The 17,768-nt window shown below is 45.9% G+C and overlaps 1 protein-coding gene across 2 annotated transcripts; it reads left to right on the top strand.

The window, feature by feature from the left end:
• The first annotated feature begins 8,019 nt into the window (after window positions 1-8,019).
• LOC129138955 (testis-specific Y-encoded protein 3) lies at window positions 8,020-10,762 on the top strand. Of its 2 annotated transcripts, none has more exons than XM_054677324.2 (6): window positions 8,020-8,498; window positions 9,106-9,183; window positions 9,312-9,423; window positions 9,525-9,670; window positions 9,777-9,858; window positions 10,552-10,762. In XM_054677324.2, the coding sequence occupies exons 1-6, from the start codon at window positions 8,145-8,147 to the stop codon at window positions 10,572-10,574; spliced, it is 795 nt and encodes a 264-aa protein (XP_054533299.1). In that variant the 5' UTR covers window positions 8,020-8,144; the 3' UTR covers window positions 10,575-10,762. The 2 variants fall into 2 exon arrangements, with proteins under 2 accessions (XP_054533299.1, XP_063661088.1); XM_063805018.1 differs by having other exon boundaries at window positions 8,022-8,498; window positions 9,766-9,858.
• Window positions 10,763-17,768: the final 7,006 nt, after the last annotated feature.

The raw sequence follows: 17,768 nt of genomic DNA on the forward strand, positions 1-17,768 counted from the left end.
TGTGTGACTCTGTGTCTGTGTGTGTGTGTGAGTGTGTCTTTGTGTTTGTGTGTGTGTGTGTATGTTTATCCACTTTATTCGGGTGTGAAAGTGAATTGATCCATCCACGTGCTTTATTCTCTTCATGGAAATTACCAGTCTGCGTTGGAGCTGGGCCTCTAAAGTTGTAGAGTGAATGGGTGTGGGATGTGTTGGGATTCTTCCTACAGGACAGAGTGGGGGAGGTAAAAGCAAAAGACAGCTTAGTTGGAGGCTGACTTCATCCTGTGGAAGCAGAGATAGTTCAAGGAATGGGGTTACTGGGTTTCCAGGTCCCAGTTTGCTGGGACCTCCAAAATCCTTCATTTTGAGTATCATCATACACAATAGATAAGCACAGGATGATGGAAATCTTAAAGTTCGCTTTCGTGTTGAATCCACATGTTCTTTCAAAGGTGAATGCATAATCCTTTTCTGGGACAATCAGCCTCTCAGGACTTCTGAAACATCAACGTGAGAAGAAATGGGCATGTAAGGTGTATGGAGGGACTGTGGGAAAGGTGACAGAGGCATGTGGGAAGGCATTCAGGATACACTTTTGGCATAGATGACTACGGGAAAAGACAAACTTACAGAAGTGAGGGGAAAGGGCGTGGATTAGTGGAATATAAGATTGTTGGAGAATCCATCCAGGGACTCTCTTGTCACTTGATGACCCTGGATATGGACACTCTTGTGGATGTTTACATCTTTAGTTGGGTTAAGCTTTTCTCCAAGATTCTATGTTAGGTGAGGAGCCCATAACGTATGTAGCTAACAACACTACGAGTGCATTTTGTGCTCTTGCAAAGTCTAGTGAGTCTCTATATTCTCCCTCGTGATTGGCACTGCAGATTGTTTCTGGAGCCCAGGGCCCTTTAATTTTCTGTGGCCTCTTCAGCATACTTTGCCTAAGGTTTAGAATGTAAAGCAAATATAGTTGTAGAGTATGTGTTGCAAGCCTCACACAGGAGGACAAAACATACAGCTTTCATTCGCGAGTGGGAGGCTGCTTCCCAGGAACACCTGTGTCTATGCACAAGACAAGGGGTTGCCTCTGTCAAGGATGGGGCAGGAGGATTTCAGTGTCGGAGGCAGAACTTTCTTTCCTGTTCCCAGATGAAAGAGTTCCAACATGAGCATCCATGTTGACCACACGCTAATAGAGTGCTAACATTCCTGTCCCGTATAGACTCTTGTCAGCACAGCTTCTGTGAGAAGAGCTATGTTGTTTCAGGGAAGAGGGTTTGACAGTCAAAGTTCCTGAATCTGTTGTGGTGCCTTCAGTATGCATTCTACCCCTTCTGCTCGGTATCAAAGCAGTTGAGCTTTGAAAATCTATCGCCCGGTTTTGTCCCTGCTCCTATGCAGACAGCTGAAGCTGTGGAGCGGGAGTCTTGTCCTCCCTGACTACCGTCCCCCTGACCCACAAACACAGGAGAAACACGTTTTCTAAGCAAATTATTCTGAAAACAGTCGGAACTCTTTGGCCCCCTCAAGCTGCCCTCTATCCTACTGTGTGCATGTCAAAGACACTGTGGTCCAGTACGGTATCCGTATAGTGGCAATGGGGCAACAGATTGGTGTGTGCACTCTGCGCAACTCAGATTAGGAAACGTCTGGGGACTTGCCTATAACGAGGTCGTCTTAAAATGCGTTTCCCCAAATTTAATGCATAGGAAAATGTTGAGGAAAGGGTCTTGCAATGATTTTTCTAGGAGGTAAATAGATAAGAAAATGACCGTAAATGGATGCCAGGACTGGTTTTGGAGCTAGCCTGTTTTAAAGTGGTGGTAGGGGAGGAGCTTTTTCCAAGGCAGGCAGCAAACCAGGAACTGTCTACAATGGATGGGCGTGCCATGGGTTGGTGGCTCAGCCATATTGCCACCCCACCGAGTGAATGCAGCAGACTGGGCTTCTTCCTTGAGTCCTACGTGCAATTCAGTCTAGTGATTTCACATGAGATCCCTTCTTCTGGTATTATCACAGATCGTGCTGAATTATAAAGGCTGTGTAACACTTCTTCCACTGAATATCCGTGCACGTGGGCCACAGATGCTAAGGGCACTGACAAATTTGCATTGTGCCTCAGTAACTCGGAAGCACATCTGTGATTTGTACCGACAGGGACTTGGTGTCTTTTCATGTTTAAACTACCACGTGTGTGTTTCTGGTTGTGTATGTTTATTTCTCTGTGCGAGTTTGTATATTTTCTCTGACTCCACCTAGGTCTCCGTGGTTCCGATATTTTTCCACACTCCCTGCGGCAATTTGCACGTGCCTATCTCTACAACCATTGTAGACTTTGTATCTGTGTCTTTGAACATCTATCAGTCTCTCTCCCTTCCTTTTTTCCTTTCCTTCCTTTACACCCCTCCTTTCATCCTTCCCTTACTTCCCCAACACACGCTCTCCATCTGTATCGTCTATCTTTCTATTCTCTCTCTGGGTTTACTTTCTAATTCTGAATTCAAGGGCATTGAATTGAAAAGAAGCACTCTTTGTACTTTTATGTCTTTTAACTCATTTGGGGAATTTGGCGTGTTATTATTTACAGTGTTCTCTCTGCCCTTTCTCATTGTTCTCCCCAGCTGGGGCTGTTATTATGTGAAAGCTGGTTTCCTTCATCAGATCGCATAGGCTCTGATGATGTTTCGTTTATTTTGATTCTCCTCACACTACATAGTTTTAATTTACCTAATGTGACTGTTTTTTGTTTGTTTTCCGAGAATGGGTCTTACTCTGTCTTCTAGGTTGGACAGCAGCCCCACGATCTCAGCCCACTGCAGCCCAGGCACCACACACCCATGTGATCCTCTCAACTCAGACTCTCACACACCTGGCAGTACAGATGCATGCCACCCCTCCAAGCTATGTACCAATTAACTAAATACTTACTTTTTGAATGTGGGTCCATGTTGCCCCAGGCTCATCTGGAACTCCTGAGTGCAGGCAATCCTCCCACCTCAGCTTACCAAAGTGCTGGGATGACAGGTGTAACCCATGGACCTGCCATGGCTTTGTGTTTTTTACTTTTTTCTTCCTCCTCCTCACGTCTTGTTTTGAAACATGCACTGAAGGTTTCAATTCATGGACTATAGTCTCTGTGCCTGGAATTTCTATCTTTCAACTCATCATCAGCATTCATAGGGATTTTCATATATATACACACATATATAAAAATACATATATACACACATATATACGTATATGCATGTATATACGTATATATGCACATTTATATACGTATATACATGTATATATTATATATATACATGTACACAAATGTATTTATTTCTCAAGTTACCAAAAGGCTTGCATTCTTTCCTGTGCCATGAAAAAGACTTTGCTAGAAAAGAAAAGCACTGCTTTATAATACAATATTTTATTTGCATTTATTTTGTTAAGGCATTTTAAAAATTGTAGGTTTAATTTAAAAATGTCATATGAAATGATACATATTTACCACTTAAGGCGTGATGTTCAACAGGTCATATACATTCTGCATTGGATACATCCAGCCAATCAACATATGTGTGACCTCACATAGTTGTCATTTTTGTTGTGAAAAAACATGGCATGCACTGTATTCAAATATTTTTGGAGAAAGAATATGTTACCACTAGTTATAGTGAGCATGCTGAAGAAAATATTTTTAACCTACTCCTCCTTTATAACTAGAAGTATGAGTTCTTCATCCAGCATCTCGTCAGTGCACCCTCTTCACCGCAGTCTTTGGAGTCTTACTTCTCTGAAGTCCGCTTTTTTGATTTCATATAAGAATGAGATCATGTGCTATTTTCCTTTCTGATACCTGGCTTATGTCACTTAACAGAATGGCATGCACACATTCAGCAGATTCCCATAGTCAACATATTTCCATTGCGCATACGTGTTTTTGCTGCATTTTTAAATCCATTTATCAATGGAGGGACACTCAGGTTGCTTCCGTATTTTGGCTACAGCAAAAACGTAATGAGTGCAGCAATAATTGCATGGGTGCACGCACCACTTCAACATACTGATCTGTGTACTAGTGGGCGTGCCCGGGTATTCTGATTTGCTGGATCATATAGTGGGTGGTTCTACTTGTAGATTTCTGAAGACTGTTTATACTTAAATAAGAGCCATAAAGCTTCTTTAATGCCAGCACTAATTTACATTCTCCCCAAAAGTGAGCAGGGAATTCGTTTTCTCTGCATCCTCACCAGAGATTAGGGTTTTCTTTTCTTTCTTTTTTGTTTGACTTTCGGATAATATGCATTCTGACTGAAGTGAGAAGAAATCTCATTGTGTTTTTGATTTGCATTTTCGTGATGGATTGGGGATACTGAGGACCTTTTAGTGTGTCTTCTGGGCAACTGTATGTCTCAGTTTCACAAATGAGTCTTCGCAGCCTTCGCCCATTTGTTTTCATGCTATTGAGTTGTTGGGAGTTCCTTCTGTACTGTGACTATTCAATCATTGCTCCCATCCTGTAGGATGCCCCTTCTGTATGTTGAGTTTTCTATGGTGTGGTGAAGCACTTTAGTTTGCTATGATTCCAATCTCTGTTTTTGATGGCGTTTACTGTGTTCTTGCAGTCACTTTGAGACCATCATTGCACACACGGACGCCATGGAGCTTCTTCCTTGTGATCTCTTCTGCTATTTTTATCGTTTCAGATCTGACACTGGAGTTTGGTGATAAATAATCCACTTGTAAAATCCTTTGTGTGGCTATTCAGATTTCCCCAACCTAGTTTATAGAAGATACTTGATTTTGCATTGGGCGTTCTTGCTTCTTTGGGTAAAGGCGGTGAGCTGCAAATGCAGTGACTGAGTTCTGGGCTCCTGTTGTTTTTCCTGAGCTCTAGTCTCTGCTTTTCTGCCAGTGCTATTGTATTTTGGTACAAAAAGTTTTGTAGTAGTATATCATGAAGTTAGGTAGTGTGGTGGCTCCAGCTTTGTGCTTTTTACTGGATTGCTCTGGGTTTTCAGGATCTTCTGCCATTTCATAGCAAATTTGGGATTCCCAGATTGTTTTTCTAAGAAGATTGTGTCATTGATATTTTTACAGGGGTTGTATAGCATCTGAGGATGCCTCCGGTAGTAGTGATGTCAATGCCGTTTAGACAATGTGCGTGTTTGTGTGCACATGCTCAGGGCCAAGAGACACTGGGTGTCCTCACCAATACTGAGGTGGGCCTTAATATCCAGGCAGATTGCCTTCTGGAAACACACAGAATGTCCTGTTCTGTTTTGCCGTCTCTTCACATTTCCTCCCCTGTGAGCCCTGTGTGGTCCTCCAGATTCCCTGTGCGGTGGCCTGCCTTTTTTGGGGTGGGGAGTTGGTGGGTGAATGAGGATGGCGGAGGGAAGCAAGCATGTCAGTGGAGCGTGGTGTCATCCAAACGGTACTTAGCAGGCCTGGGAGAGTCATTCTGGGAGGACGCAGACCTAGACAGGCCTCAGGTGGGCATCTGTGTGGAGGGTGAGAGATCCCTGGTTGAGCCCAAACTGAACCCCAGGTAGAAGCAAGCCTCAGGACAGGGAAGTAGCTAGCAAGGGATGATGAGGCAGCTATCCCTTGATCCTGGCTTCCCACCCATTGACCTTAGCTGCTTATGCCTATTAAGCAGATTACGGTTCCCCCATCGTGAAATGTGGGTACCACAGTTCCCTGATGGGCATTTCTCCACCAGCCCATGATGGCCTGAGTTTCCTTACTGCAGTCTCCTCCCTGAGCCTTGGCTTCTCTATGTGTGTCCTACCTCCAGGACCCACAGGCCTCTCAACCCCCAGCCCTGGGCTGCTTCCCTAGCCTCTTCTCTGCTCCCTCCCTGAGGGCCTAACTCCCTTGGGTAGTGCTGCAGAATATAGAGCCACAGGCCCTGGCTGATGATCTGGTGGACTGGGCAAATTGGCCGTGACAGGTCAGGTTCTGGTTCAAAGCCAATTCCTCCGATGCCAAGGAATGTCGAAGAAGGTCCTTTGCGTTGATGCCCCATAGCTGCCCCACCTCAGCAATCGTGCCGTAACCTGGGCCGTCACAGTCAGACAACCAGCTGAAGAAGCTCAGGCAGTGACCTGCGGGAAACTCGGGCTTTCACTTGCATGACCCTGGAACCACTGGACTGCAGTGGAGCCAGTCGCCCTGTATCCTGGAGGGAGACGAGTCAGGAAGGCTCACGCCAGGCCCAGCTTCCGAGGTACTACCCCCTCTACTCCTCATGGAGGATGCCAATGCAATACTCCTTAGTCATCACTTTGTTTCCGAAGTAAATGTTGTGATGAAAGGCAAACTTCTTCCTACCACTTGTATTCAGGGTGGCCGAGTTCCTCCACCTGCCTGTCCAAGAAGGAGAAACAGGGCTGTGAAGGGGCAATTTCATCTAGGTGGGCAGAGGTGGCATTCTAGCCGGGGTGAAGCATGCGTTTCCCCTTCCCAGCTTTCCCGCTGAGACACACCTGAGCCCCAGAAGGACCTCAACCAGACCAGGACCGTAGCACCCTCCCCCAGACCCAGGCTTTCCATCCTGACCTGCAAATCCAACATGCAGCTCTGAAGGACTTTCTCATGGTTTCTGAGCTCCTTGCTCTCACCAGAAAGAATCAGAACTTTTAAAGTGTTCTTTACGCCAACTTAAATTTTTCATTTGGACTACCTCATGTTTTGGATGAGGCATGTATTTTTACATTTATTTTCACCCTTATTGTACCTCTATGATAAACTGCTTGCTTACATTCATACCATAATTATGTCTCAGGTTACTTGTCTGTTCCTAAAGATTCACTGAAACAAAGAATTGCATATATGCTTGTATCTTTCAGCAACCGTATGTCAGATAGCACTGCACATTACTGCAGACATCGCATATACAGGTCCAAAGGTAGATGAAGAAGAAGAAAGCAAGCTTGAAACTCTATACATTCCTAAAAGCATATCAGAAACTCACAAATAACAGTGAAATCAAAGAATGATCCCAGCCAATTCCATTACATACCTAGACTGAAATATGAAACTTCAAAGAAAAGACAGATTAGAACTTTGGGTTTGTAAAAATTTTCCTAAATAGGTATAAGTATTGGAAACTTTGTCTCACTAGAAAACGTAAACAAAAATCCATGTTTTTCATGTTTGTAAATATACATAGTTTTATATCCATCAGTTATGACATGCAAGAAGTAATAAAGTGGAAGTACAATAAAATGATATATGGAACTTCCTCAGTCTTAAAATATTCCATGGAGACTGTCAATTTTATGAAAACTATAAAGAATGCTTCATGAAACTACATTGTACAGTGCCATTTACTATTTTACGTACATTTGAAATAATCAACAATTAAAGGGAATACATCAACATTATTTAATACGATTAACGTTATTTTTCTTGAGTAATCCTGTTGAAATTAAGGATTTTAAATAAAACATTAAAAACAAATTATATTGACTGCTTTCAGCTTTGGATGAAATCATACTTGTGTATTTGTAGTAATGGGAAGCATAACTTTCTCCTCACAATTAATCTTTTATAAGGCAGGCGACTTTCCTCCCACGTGCCCGCCCCGATCACTTCCCCCAGGACACCCCTGCCGCCCTAGCCCCAGGAACCAGAGAGTTTTCTCTGGATCTGCAGTATTACTTCCGTACCATCTACCTGGCCTGCCTAACGAAGAGAGATGTTTCCTGTGTTCGTGACACACAGAGATGTTCATGGCTTGCCACACTGAGGATGTCAGGGCACAGGGCTGCCATGCCCACAATTCCAAAGGCCACGCAGCCCGCGTGTGCCTGGATGCCTAGCTACCCGGCACAAGCTCCAAGGGCTTCTCGGAGGAGGCTTGGGCAGGGAAGGCGGGGGGTGGGGGGCTGGAGATGCAGGCCCGCCAGTGGCTGTGCCGCCCAGGGAGACGCCCACCGCCCTCCCATTGATTGGCCCCGACGGGAGGAAGTCGGCCTGGGTGCGGCCCCTCGGCCCTTCGCGCGCAGTCCCTTAGGGGGCGCCTGGAAGCCCGGCGCATGCGCCCTGAGGGCTCGCTGAGCTACCGGGTGCCATAGAGGCTGCGGCAGGGTTCCTGTGGCGTGGGTCGGGCAGCACAGGCCTTGGTGCGTGCGAGTGCCGAGGAGGGCACCGCCTTCAGGATGGAGGCTGTACAGGAGGGGGCGGCCGGGGTGGAGAGTGAGCAGGCGGCTTTGGGGGAGGAGGCGGTGCTGCTGTTGGATGACATAATGGCGGAGGTGGAGGTGGTGGCGGAGGAGGAGGGCCTCGTGGAGCGGCAGGAGGAGGCCCAGCGGGCACAGCCTGGCCCTGGGCCCATGACCCCAGAGTCTGCACTGGAGGAGCTGCTGGCCGTTCAGGTGGAGCTGGAGCCGGTTAATGCCCAAGCCAGGAAGGCCTTTTCTCGGCAGCGGGAAAAGATGGAGCGGAGGCGCAAGCCCCACCTAGACCGCAGAGGCGCCGTCATCCAGAGCGTCCCTGGCTTCTGGGCCAATGTTGTATCCTTCTCAGTGTTTCTTCGGCCTTTCTAGTGGAGAGGTGCTCTCGGGGAAGTGTAAGTGACCGATGGGCAGCTCGGCGTCGATGTGACTCTTTGGGGAACAAAGGGGAGTTGCCACGGACAAATGTGGCTGCGGAAAGCCACAGCAGGCGTGGGTACTATTGTCCTGCAAGCGGCAGAGAAACCCTTGGTGATGCCGAGCAGCAGACGTTTGGGGCATCTTTTTGAAGAGCAGAAGCGAGTTCAGACCAGAAGAGGTTTTTCGGTGAAGCAAGCTATTTTTAAGGGAGTGTGATTGCTGCCCCTTGCTAGTCCGATCTGGGACTGGGCGTCTTCGGCTCTAAGCAGATTCTGCCACTCCTCAGACACCAGCAAGTCTCTGCAAATCGCGCCTCCCCATGTCAGTGCAGTCAGCCTCAGAATCATACACCCTCTGTGAACACAGGAGGCCTTAGTTTACGGGGAGGGGGAGGTGAAAGGAGATCATACATGGAAGCAGATCTGAGAAATCCCCTACCCCAGCCTCTGGGTGCGCTTAGGCCTTCTTCCCTGCTGCTCGTCGCTTTCCCTTCCATCGTGTATAAAGTCTCTTTGACCTAAATCAGATTGCAAACCACCCCCAGATGTCAGCCCTGATCACTGACGAAGATGAAGACATGCTGAGCTACATGGTCAGCCTGGAGGTGAGGCCAGGAAGACTGAGGCTAGAGGGTTTAGCGGGGGAGGGTAAGGGAAATAATTCATTCCTGTAAGCAAGAGTGAGCACCTCACCCGAAAACGTATTTAAGCTTTCTCCACCTTGTCCTGACAGGTGGAAGAAGAGAAGCATCCTGTTCATCTCTGCAAGATCATGTTGTTCTTTCGGAGTAACCCCTACTTCCAGAATGAAGTGATTACCAAGGAATATCTGGTGAACATCACAGGTGACAGGTGGCTCCCAGGATGGGTAGTGGAAGGAAGATGGCGGGTGGATCATTGCCGACGTGATCCAGCCCCCTTCCCACAAAAACTCCTGTCTCTGTAGAATACAGGGCTTCTCATTCCACTCCAATTGAGTGGTATCCGTATTATGAAGTGGAGGCCTATCGCCGCAGACACCACAGCAGCAGCCTTAACTTCTTCAACTGGTTCTCTGACCACAACTTCGCAGGATCTAACAAGATTGCTGAGGTGAGTCCTCACTGGGAAACATGAGAAATGACCCCGTGTGTTCCCAGCTGCTTGGGTCACCTTTCTGAGCCCTGATGAGGCCTTTCCCGATTGAGTCCCCTGACAGATCCTATGTAAGGAGCTGTGGCGCAATCCCCTGCAATACTACAAGAGGATGAAGCCACCTGAAGAGGGAACAGAGACGTCAGGTGAGCCGTTAGTTGGGACTGGAGCTGTTTGATGCCTAGTATAAGGGGGTTGATGCACCTGCCTATTCAGGGAGCCTGGGTGCTCATTTCAGAAATGTAGAAATTGAGGCTCCTTTGGTACATGTAGAAATTCCTTGAGAGGAAGACAGAGAGTGACAGAATCCAGGACGTTCATGGCATTGGGCTGAAAAGGCACATTAGAGACTTCACGCAAAGCAGGTGATAGCTGTGGAGTCTTAAGCCCAGTGAAGAATCGTCCATTTCCAGAATCAATGAGGAGTAAAGCTGAAAATCATTCAGTTCAGTCTGTGGCACTTGATTCCATGGCTGTGAACCCCTCCGGCAGTCATCCTACCAACCCCATAAGATTGGGCTCCCTGAATGTGCGTCCTGATCATCCTTGCCCCAAACCACAAAGGACTGTTTAGATTGATGGATTTCCTTAAGCTGTTGCCCCATCAGACTTCTGTGTGCTTTTAGGGTACAGTGCATCTTGTTAGCTGACTCCCCTCACAGACAATACTGGGAATGGGGCAGGGATTGCGCAGAACAGTTTGTAACACGTGGTAGGAGGAAGTTTAAGGGATCACAAATGGGGAAGGGATATCCTTTTCTCAGCGGGCCCCACAATTGAAACATTTCAAGGTATGGCTCAGAGAAAATGCGTTTTAACGTGAGTTTGTGTTTCTCTAGGGGACTCCCAGTTGTTGAGTTGAATATGATGGAGCATCAGATTTTACCTAATACAGCAGAACTCCTAAAAAGTTACAACAGTATGCAGGACGGCAGTACTCAGCATGGTCTTATGCACAGGAACTAAAGGAAAAAGAGATCGAGTCACCAGAAATCAGGAAGAGGGGGTAAATTTGGATTGTATGGAATGAAAAATAAACATTCTCAAGGATGTGTGACTCTGTGTCTGTGTGTGTGTGTGAGTGTGTCTTTGTGTTTGTGTGTGTGTGTGTATGTTTATCCACTTTATTCGGGTGTGAAAGTGAATTGATCCATCCACGTGCTTTATTCTCTTCATGGAAATTACCAGTCTGCGTTGGAGCTGGGCCTCTAAAGTTGTAGAGTGAATGGGTGTGGGATGTGTTGGGATTCTTCCTACAGGACAGAGTGGGGGAGGTAAAAGCAAAAGACAGCTTAGTTGGAGGCTGACTTCATCCTGTGGAAGCAGAGATAGTTCAAGGAATGGGGTTACTGGGTTTCCAGGTCCCAGTTTGCTGGGACCTCCAAAATCCTTCATTTTGAGTATCATCATACACAATAGATAAGCACAGGATGATGGAAATCTTAAAGTTCGCTTTCGTGTTGAATCCACATGTTCTTTCAAAGGTGAATGCATAATCCTTTTCTGGGACAATCAGCCTCTCAGGACTTCTGAAACATCAACGTGAGAAGAAATGGGCATGTAAGGTGTATGGAGGGACTGTGGGAAAGGTGACAGAGGCATGTGGGAAGGCATTCAGGATACACTTTTGGCATAGATGACTACGGGAAAAGACAAACTTACAGAAGTGAGGGGAAAGGGCGTGGATTAGTGGAATATAAGATTGTTGGAGAATCCATCCAGGGACTCTCTTGTCACTTGATGACCCTGGATATGGACACTCTTGTGGATGTTTACATCTTTAGTTGGGTTAAGCTTTTCTCCAAGATTCTATGTTAGGTGAGGAGCCCATAACGTATGTAGCTAACAACACTACGAGTGCATTTTGTGCTCTTGCAAAGTCTAGTGAGTCTCTATATTCTCCCTCGTGATTGGCACTGCAGATTGTTTCTGGAGCCCAGGGCCCTTTAATTTTCTGTGGCCTCTTCAGCATACTTTGCCTAAGGTTTAGAATGTAAAGCAAATATAGTTGTAGAGTATGTGTTGCAAGCCTCACACAGGAGGACAAAACATACAGCTTTCATTCGCGAGTGGGAGGCTGCTTCCCAGGAACACCTGTGTCTATGCACAAGACAAGGGGTTGCCTCTGTCAAGGATGGGGCAGGAGGATTTCAGTGTCGGAGGCAGAACTTTCTTTCCTGTTCCCAGATGAAAGAGTTCCAACATGAGCATCCATGTTGACCACACGCTAATAGAGTGCTAACATTCCTGTCCCGTATAGACTCTTGTCAGCACAGCTTCTGTGAGAAGAGCTATGTTGTTTCAGGGAAGAGGGTTTGACAGTCAAAGTTCCTGAATCTGTTGTGGTGCCTTCAGTATGCATTCTACCCCTTCTGCTCGGTATCAAAGCAGTTGAGCTTTGAAAATCTATCGCCCGGTTTTGTCCCTGCTCCTATGCAGACAGCTGAAGCTGTGGAGCGGGAGTCTTGTCCTCCCTGACTACCGTCCCCCTGACCCACAAACACAGGAGAAACACGTTTTCTAAGCAAATTATTCTGAAAACAGTCGGAACTCTTTGGCCCCCTCAAGCTGCCCTCTATCCTACTGTGTGCATGTCAAAGACACTGTGGTCCAGTACGGTATCCGTATAGTGGCAATGGGGCAACAGATTGGTGTGTGCACTCTGCGCAACTCAGATTAGGAAACGTCTGGGGACTTGCCTATAACGAGGTCGTCTTAAAATGCGTTTCCCCAAATTTAATGCATAGGAAAATGTTGAGGAAAGGGTCTTGCAATGATTTTTCTAGGAGGTAAATAGATAAGAAAATGACCGTAAATGGATGCCAGGACTGGTTTTGGAGCTAGCCTGTTTTAAAGTGGTGGTAGGGGAGGAGCTTTTTCCAAGGCAGGCAGCAAACCAGGAACTGTCTACAATGGATGGGCGTGCCATGGGTTGGTGGCTCAGCCATATTGCCACCCCACCGAGTGAATGCAGCAGACTGGGCTTCTTCCTTGAGTCCTACGTGCAATTCAGTCTAGTGATTTCACATGAGATCCCTTCTTCTGGTATTATCACAGATCGTGCTGAATTATAAAGGCTGTGTAACACTTCTTCCACTGAATATCCGTGCACGTGGGCCACAGATGCTAAGGGCACTGACAAATTTGCATTGTGCCTCAGTAACTCGGAAGCACATCTGTGATTTGTACCGACAGGGACTTGGTGTCTTTTCATGTTTAAACTACCACGTGTGTGTTTCTGGTTGTGTATGTTTATTTCTCTGTGCGAGTTTGTATATTTTCTCTGACTCCACCTAGGTCTCCGTGGTTCCGATATTTTTCCACACTCCCTGCGGCAATTTGCACGTGCCTATCTCTACAACCATTGTAGACTTTGTATCTGTGTCTTTGAACATCTATCAGTCTCTCTCCCTTCCTTTTTTCCTTTCCTTCCTTTACACCCCTCCTTTCATCCTTCCCTTACTTCCCCAACACACGCTCTCCATCTGTATCGTCTATCTTTCTATTCTCTCTCTGGGTTTACTTTCTAATTCTGAATTCAAGGGCATTGAATTGAAAAGAAGCACTCTTTGTACTTTTATGTCTTTTAACTCATTTGGGGAATTTGGCGTGTTATTATTTACAGTGTTCTCTCTGCCCTTTCTCATTGTTCTCCCCAGCTGGGGCTGTTATTATGTGAAAGCTGGTTTCCTTCATCAGATCGCATAGGCTCTGATGATGTTTCGTTTATTTTGATTCTCCTCACACTACATAGTTTTAATTTACCTAATGTGACTGTTTTTTGTTTGTTTTCCGAGAATGGGTCTTACTCTGTCTTCTAGGTTGGACAGCAGCCCCACGATCTCAGCCCACTGCAGCCCAGGCACCACACACCCATGTGATCCTCTCAACTCAGACTCTCACACACCTGGCAGTACAGATGCATGCCACCCCTCCAAGCTATGTACCAATTAACTAAATACTTACTTTTTGAATGTGGGTCCATGTTGCCCCAGGCTCATCTGGAACTCCTGAGTGCAGGCAATCCTCCCACCTCAGCTTACCAAAGTGCTGGGATGACAGGTGTAACCCATGGACCTGCCATGGCTTTGTGTTTTTTACTTTTTTCTTCCTCCTCCTCACGTCTTGTTTTGAAACATGCACTGAAGGTTTCAATTCATGGACTATAGTCTCTGTGCCTGGAATTTCTATCTTTCAACTCATCATCAGCATTCATAGGGATTTTCATATATATACACACATATATAAAAATACATATATACACACATATATACGTATATGCATGTATATACGTATATATGCACATTTATATACGTATATACATGTATATATTATATATATACATGTACACAAATGTATTTATTTCTCAAGTTACCAAAAGGCTTGCATTCTTTCCTGTGCCATGAAAAAGACTTTGCTAGAAAAGAAAAGCACTGCTTTATAATACAATATTTTATTTGCATTTATTTTGTTAAGGCATTTTAAAAATTGTAGGTTTAATTTAAAAATGTCATATGAAATGATACATATTTACCACTTAAGGCGTGATGTTCAACAGGTCATATACATTCTGCATTGGATACATCCAGCCAATCAACATATGTGTGACCTCACATAGTTGTCATTTTTGTTGTGAAAAAACATGGCATGCACTGTATTCAAATATTTTTAGAGAAAGAATATGTTACCACTAGTTATAGTGAGCATGCTGAAGAAAATATTTTTAACCTACTCCTCCTTTATAACTAGAAGTATGAGTTCTTCATCCAGCATCTCGTCAGTGCACCCTCTTCACCGCAGTCTTTGGAGTCTTACTTCTCTGAAGTCCGCTTTTTTGATTTCATATAAGAATGAGATCATGTGCTATTTTCCTTTCTGATACCTGGCTTATGTCACTTAACAGAATGGCATGCACACATTCAGCAGATTCCCATAGTCAACATATTTCCATTGCGCATACGTGTTTTTGCTGCATTTTTAAATCCATTTATCAATGGAGGGACACTCAGGTTGCTTCCGTATTTTGGCTACAGCAAAAACGTAATGAGTGCAGCAATAATTGCATGGGTGCACGCACCACTTCAACATACTGATCTGTGTACTAGTGGGCGTGCCCGGGTATTCTGATTTGCTGGATCATATAGTGGGTGGTTCTACTTGTAGATTTCTGAAGACTGTTTATACTTAAATAAGAGCCATAAAGCTTCTTTAATGCCAGCACTAATTTACATTCTCCCCAAAAGTGAGCAGGGAATTCGTTTTCTCTGCATCCTCACCAGAGATTAGGGTTTTCTTTTCTTTCTTTTTTGTTTGACTTTCGGATAATATGCATTCTGACTGAAGTGAGAAGAAATCTCATTGTGTTTTTGATTTGCATTTTCGTGATGGATTGGGGATACTGAGGACCTTTTAGTGTGTCTTCTGGGCAACTGTATGTCTCAGTTTCACAAATGAGTCTTCGCAGCCTTCGCCCATTTGTTTTCATGCTATTGAGTTGTTGGGAGTTCCTTCTGTACTGTGACTATTCAATCATTGCTCCCATCCTGTAGGATGCCCCTTCTGTATGTTGAGTTTTCTATGGTGTGGTGAAGCACTTTAGTTTGCTATGATTCCAATCTCTGTTTTTGATGGCGTTTACTGTGTTCTTGCAGTCACTTTGAGACCATCATTGCACACACGGACGCCATGGAGCTTCTTCCTTGTGATCTCTTCTGCTATTTTTATCGTTTCAGATCTGACACTGGAGTTTGGTGATAAATAATCCACTTGTAAAATCCTTTGTGTGGCTATTCAGATTTCCCCAACCTAGTTTATAGAAGATACTTGATTTTGCATTGGGCGTTCTTGCTTCTTTGGGTAAAGGCGGTGAGCTGCAAATGCAGTGACTGAGTTCTGGGCTCCTGTTGTTTTTCCTGAGCTCTAGTCTCTGCTTTTCTGCCAGTGCTATTGTATTTTGGTACAAAAAGTTTTGTAGTAGTATATCATGAAGTTAGGTAGTGTGGTGGCTCCAGCTTTGTGCTTTTTACTGGATTGCTCTGGGTTTTCAGGATCTTCTGCCATTTCATAGCAAATTTGGGATTCCCAGATTGTTTTTCTAAGAAGATTGTGTCATTGATATTTTTACAGGGGTTGTATAGCATCTGAGGATGCCTCCGGTAGTAGTGATGTCAATGCCGTTTAGACAATGTGCGTGTTTGTGTGCACATGCTCAGGGCCAAGAGACACTGGGTGTCCTCACCAATACTGAGGTGGGCCTTAATATCCAGGCAGATTGCCTTCTGGAAACACACAGAATGTCCTGTTCTGTTTTGCCATCTCTTCACATTTCCTCCCCTGTGAGCCCTGTGTGGTCCTCCAGATTCCCTGTGCGGTGGCCTGCCTTTTTTGGGGTGGGGAGTTGGTGGGTGAATGAGGATGGCGGAGGGAAGCAAGCATGTCAGTGGAGCGTGGTGTCATCCAAACGGTACTTAGCAGGCCTGGGAGAGTCATTCTGGGAGGACGCAGACCTAGACAGGCCTCAGGTGGGCATCTGTGTGGAGGGTGAGAGATCCCTGGTTGAGCCCAAACTGAACCCCAGGTAGAAGCAAGCCTCAGGACAGGGAAGTAGCTAGCAAGGGATGATGAGGCAGCTATCCCTTGATCCTGGCTTCCCACCCATTGACCTTAGCTGCTTATGCCTATTAAGCAGATTACGGTTCCCCCATCGTGAAATGTGGGTACCACAGTTCCCTGATGGGCATTTCTCCACCAGCCCATGATGGCCTGAGTTTCCTTACTGCAGTCTCCTCCCTGAGCCTTGGCTTCTCTATGTGTGTCCTACCTCCAGGACCCACAGGCCTCTCAACCCCCAGCCCTGGGCTGCTTCCCTAGCCTCTTCTCTGCTCCCTCCCTGAGGGCCTAACTCCCTTGGGTAGTGCTGCAGAATATAGAGCCACAGGCCCTGGCTGATGATCTGGTGGACTGGGCAAATTGGCCGTGACAGGTCAGGTTCTGGTTCAAAGCCAATTCCTCCGATGCCAAGGAATGTCGAAGAAGGTCCTTTGCGTTGATGCCCCATAGCTGCCCCACCTCAGCAATCGTGCCGTAACCTGGGCCGTCACAGTCAGACAACCAGCTGAAGAAGCTCAGGCAGTGACCTGCGGGAAACTCGGGCTTTCACTTGCATGACCCTGGAACCACTGGACTGCAGTGGAGCCAGTCGCCCTGTATCCTGGAGGGAGACGAGTCAGGAAGGCTCACGCCAGGCCCAGCTTCCGAGGTACTACCCCCTCTACTCCTCATGGAGGATGCCAATGCAATACTCCTTAGTCATCACTTTGTTTCCGAAGTAAATGTTGTGATGAAAGGCAAACTTCTTCCTACCACTTGTATTCAGGGTGGCCGAGTTCCTCCACCTGCCTGTCCAAGAAGGAGAAACAGGGCTGTGAAGGGGCAATTTCATCTAGGTGGGCAGAGGTGGCATTCTAGCCGGGGTGAAGCATGCGTTTCCCCTTCCCAGCTTTCCCGCTGAGACACACCTGAGCCCCAGAAGGACCTCAACCAGACCAGGACCGTAGCACCCTCCCCCAGACCCAGGCTTTCCATCCTGACCTGCAAATCCAACATGCAGCTCTGAAGGACTTTCTCATGGTTTCTGAGCTCCTTGCTCTCACCAGAAAGAATCAGAACTTTTAAAGTGTTCTTTACGCCAACTTAAATTTTTCATTTGGACTACCTCATGTTTTGGATGAGGCATGTATTTTTACATTTATTTTCACCCTTATTGTACCTCTATGATAAACTGCTTGCTTACATTCATACCATAATTATGTCTCAGGTTACTTGTCTGTTCCTAAAGATTCACTGAAACAAAGAATTGCATATATGCTTGTATCTTTCAGCAACCGTATGTCAGATAGCACTGCACATTACTGCAGACATCGCATATACAGGTCCAAAGGTAGATGAAGAAGAAGAAAGCAAGCTTGAAACTCTATACATTCCTAAAAGCATATCAGAAACTCACAAATAACAGTGAAATCAAAGAATGATCCCAGCCAATTCCATTACATACCTA

The sequence above is a fragment of the Pan troglodytes genome, chromosome Y (assembly GCF_028858775.2).
Source record: "Pan troglodytes isolate AG18354 chromosome Y, NHGRI_mPanTro3-v2.0_pri, whole genome shotgun sequence".
Taxonomy (NCBI): Eukaryota; Metazoa; Chordata; class Mammalia; order Primates; family Hominidae; genus Pan; species Pan troglodytes.